Source organism: Sitodiplosis mosellana, unplaced genomic scaffold, assembly GCF_009176505.1.
Source record: "Sitodiplosis mosellana isolate CC-2019 unplaced genomic scaffold, AAFC_SMos_1.0 Smas_scaffold_5073, whole genome shotgun sequence".
NCBI classification, from domain to species: Eukaryota; Metazoa; Arthropoda; class Insecta; order Diptera; family Cecidomyiidae; genus Sitodiplosis; species Sitodiplosis mosellana.
In genome coordinates this window covers 1-4338 of record NW_022600315.1, presented here as the reverse complement: position 1 = coordinate 4338, position 4338 = coordinate 1, and the positions used below count along the sequence as shown (strand labels likewise).

The 4338-nt window shown below is 32.4% G+C and overlaps 1 protein-coding gene across 1 annotated transcript; it reads left to right on the top strand.

Moving 5' to 3' along the window:
• Positions 1 to 237: 237 nt before the first annotated feature.
• On the top strand, positions 238 to 1647 carry LOC129572487 (translocon-associated protein subunit gamma-like). Its single transcript, XM_055452448.1, is given in 3 exon segments — positions 238 to 499; positions 502 to 534; positions 711 to 1647. Coding segments are annotated over 3 exon segments (558 nt in total). The 5' UTR covers positions 238 to 396; the 3' UTR covers positions 1133 to 1647.
• Positions 1648 to 4338: the final 2691 nt, after the last annotated feature.

Sequence of the window (4338 nt, the reverse complement as noted above, 5' to 3'; positions counted from 1 at the left end):
ATTTTGAATATTGGTTGCGTTCCATTGAAAGTGCGAGGAAACCGAGAAAATCTTCGATATATATTTTATCGATCTGACACTGATTAAAAATCATACACGATGAAGATCTGTCTTCATCAATTATTTTTGAACGGATTTCAATTTACATGAATTGAAGAAGTCTTATTCTGAAAGCATAGATGGCGACACTAACAATCCAACTAAACTGACAAATGATTAACACGTCGCATGACAATTTACTTTCTTTTCTCGTTGACGCGTAGACAGTAGCTTCCATCGTATTCATTGGGTTCTCTTTCACTTGGTATACCGCACATCGTACACACAACACTTTTTCATAGTCAACTCTGTCGTCTTCTGTTTCAGTCGGAATTATTTATTGAATAAAAGTGTAAAATGGCAAAATCAGTAAAAACATCATCTGGATTTACAAAAGAAGAAGAGCTTCTTCTCAACGATTTCAGCCGAAATGTTAGCACAAAATCTTCGGCACTTTTCTACGTAATGCATTAATCGTATCGGCAATTCCAATCTGTAAGTATTATGTGAGCATAACATAAGTAAATTGGGAGTTGAACATAAAGAAAAGCTTTTATTGACACGTCACTAAACCGACTAATAGTAAAACCAAACCAAATTTAGTTTTTATTGCATAGAATTTTATAGTTGACGAAAATAATCACACAATTTTGTTTCGTTTTTTTTTGCAGGGCTCTATTGGAGAATTCACCAAATTGACCTGATTTCGGCATTGATCTTCTTCGTTGCAATTACCGCTTTGAGCACCTATCTAATGGCGATGGCTTATAGAAACACAAAATTTGCATTGAAACACAAAGTTGCTTTGAAACGCGAAGAAGCTGTCACCCGTGAAGTTGCTAAGCAATTGTCCGAAGATAAAAAGACCAGCCGTAAGGAGAAAGATGAACGCACACTCTGGAAAAAGAATGAAGTCGCCGACTACGAAGCCACCACTTTCTCCATCTTTTACAATAACGCTTTGTTCTTGGCTATCGTTATTTTCGTCAGCTTCTACATCTTCAGAACCACATCACCACTTGCTAATTACATTTTGACTGTCATCGGTTCAAGCGGACTATTGGCTTTGTTGTCAACGAGCAAGCAGACATAAATGTGTTTCATTAGAATATTTATTCAACGAAATTATGCGGAACTTGAAAGAAAATGTAGTAAAGCAGCTACAGCTCTTGGTGAGAAAGATTTGGGGGAGTTTAGCAGCTTTGTTTCTTGCTTGATAATGACAGTGACCTCAATTTATGGACGAAAAACATATTCCGATGTAACGATTCGATTAAATGAAAAAACTATACCGCACAGAAATTCGTTCTAAATGCTGGATCCGAGGTATGGGGCGAGGAAGAATTGACCGACATAAACGTATTAGTTTAATGAATACTTTATTGGGAAGTCACAGCGAGTTTTATGGCGAAATATAAATTTTCTAATGTAAATAATTCAATTTGCTATTCACTTGATTTGGAGCGACCTGGAATCAGATATCGGCAATGCGCTTAAAAATTAAATGATCTTAAAAAAAAACGTGGAAGTACAAATTCCATTAAATAAACATTCGAATGGAAATGGATTTGATCTTTTGATGGTGTTCGTTTTTTTTCTTCTTAATCTTCTTTTTCTGTTTCTTTTCCGGTTTTTCATTCTCTTATTTATTCCATTTCTTGATTTATTTGTTTGTTCCATTCTTTTGAAGTAGCTTTTAGGCGTATTATACTGAAAAAGTAATGATTAAATATGTTAATTGAATATTCAACTGCTTTTTTCTCGTTAAATATTATAAATCATTTTGCACAATACTTACTCTTCTTTGATTGACTCAATCTCGAGAACCATTTTTTCCAAATCCATAGCTAGTGCCTGAATCGTTTGCGTTTGTTCGCTATTTGAACGCGTGACACTATTCTGTGGATTCGGCATAAATAATATTTTCATTTGAAAAACGAATGCAATCATCGCTCCGATGCATCCAAGAATAGAACCAAAGTTCGAAATTATTTGTTCGTGCCGACCAAAAATTGAAGCTACAACTGCAAATCCACCAAGCAAGGCACCAGCAGTTGATATTGACGATGCGATCATTGCAAAAAAGTTATATTTTTTCACCAATTCGGAATTGGTTTGCCAAACGTCCTTTGGGTTGAAATCAGCATCGACTGACTGCGCACCTGCTGATGTATTACCAGACATATTTTCTTATATTTTTATTTTTTTTGAACTGACGAACGACCGGCAAAAGTTTAAGGTTATGTATTTGTTTATGTTTACCTAGATTTTTCTGTCTTGTAATCTGTTTTGACATTTCTGTCACAATTAACTTTTCTGGCATCATTTGACAGAGTTGAATTTCTCACATTTTATTGATTTTTCAACACCATGAAATTTCAATAATTCGAATTACTTTTTCTCAGTTTAAAGGAGTTGTAAATAAACTAATCGTTGTAGATCCTAGTATATTTAAAATGAATTTTTTTAAAGCGATGTACAATGTCTTTAACAGACAGGATTTTTCTTTAACAAATAATGCTATTCAATTCGATTGGAAAACACAGTACACTGTAAGAGATGTAGATGAATATTTTTTGTTGCTTTTTTCTATTCAATTTAATTTTTATTCGTATATTTGTTCCTCCATTCAGCTTGTCGAGTGTTTATGGAGAATTTATCCAGTTTTCAAACAATTTGGTGAAATCAAAAATATAAGGGTGTTTGATACATCGCAGCTTCATCAGCACAGGCTTGCTATTGTCGAATTCACAACGCATCAAGAAGCTGTTGCTGTGTTATTAAAACGACGAATCACAATAGAGAATCAGAAAATTATTTTGGAACCATGCAAAGAAGCATATTTTAGAAAATACTGTTCAGCTGAAATTAGTCAAAGGGTTAAGGTTGATGATATATCATTATTGCATCAACCAGACAGAGAATCTCCGAAAAATATACTCAACATTTTGAATGATGATTGTTTATATGAAATTTTCAAAAGAATTCACCCGTCAAATTATTATATAATCGCCGATGTTTGTGTTAAATTCAATCAAATATTAACAGAAATGTTAGCAAGAAAGCACGAAAAGAATATGTTTGATATTAGTGATATGCAAATATTTACATTATCAGAAGCAAATCATTATTTACAACATTTTGGCTCTTCAATTTATCAAGCTGAAATCATTGGAAATAAATTGAAATCGGCAAATAGGTTAAAAATTAAAATAATTTTAAAAATGATCAGCGAACATTGCGTGAATCTTCGTCATTTTCGTATCATTGATTTCGAATTGGAGAAAGAGACGGTGAATGAAATAATTCCATTATTTACACGAATAGAAAAGCTAATCATTCGAAAATTTAAAAAATCGATATTAGATTATAAAATCCATCCGGTTTTTCTTCCTTCAATCAACTGCCCGAAATTGGTAGCATTCTTCTGGGATGATAAATATAATTATACCTATACAAAACAGATTCCTGCTCTCATAAATTTTTTAAATTACAATACACAATTGGAGAAGTTTCTGTATTATGGTAATGCAAGGCATGGCAGTAAGGATAGCATAAGTCATTTACCAATGAATATTTCACTTTTTGGTCGATTCGAATTCCTAAAAAGCTTATCAATAATCAATTATGAAGATCTTTTTGGAGAACATTCTATAGATGAGCAACTACTTAAAGTTACGAAGTTAATGCAAAAATTAACAATAAAAAATGTGCCGATTGAATATTTGAAATTGCTCAATATATTAGTTGATGACGCCGCAGTCGAGTACATTTCTCAATTAAAAACTATAAAAAAATTCGCATTTTTAGACTTTAATCGTTACCTACCGATGAATCATTCACTTACCCGTGATGTTATTGAATCATATATAATTCGTCTTCAGTCTGGTCTCTCAAATCTTGAATTTTTGCAATTCCAAACCACCGCTTATTTTGATATAGTCTTCACAGATATAAATATTAATCTAACAGAAAAACATCTACAGAAAAGCCTAATACCAGGAATAAAATTAGATATGCAACAATTCAATAGCAATGCATTCACCGATAAATATAACTTAACTACAATTCAAAATACTACGTACAGAGAAAATACTTCCGTGAATCAAATTTTTTGTTATTACATACTAACGATAAGAAAGGTAAATAGAATTTTTGTCTTTTGGTTTTTTTTTATTAAATATTTAATTTTTCTCTTTTTGTTAGTTTCCTGCAAATGATTCGGACGTGCAACGTTACTGGCTTACACTGTCTTACGACGACAAATTTGTTCGTCGTTATGCAAAGATTCCAACAATT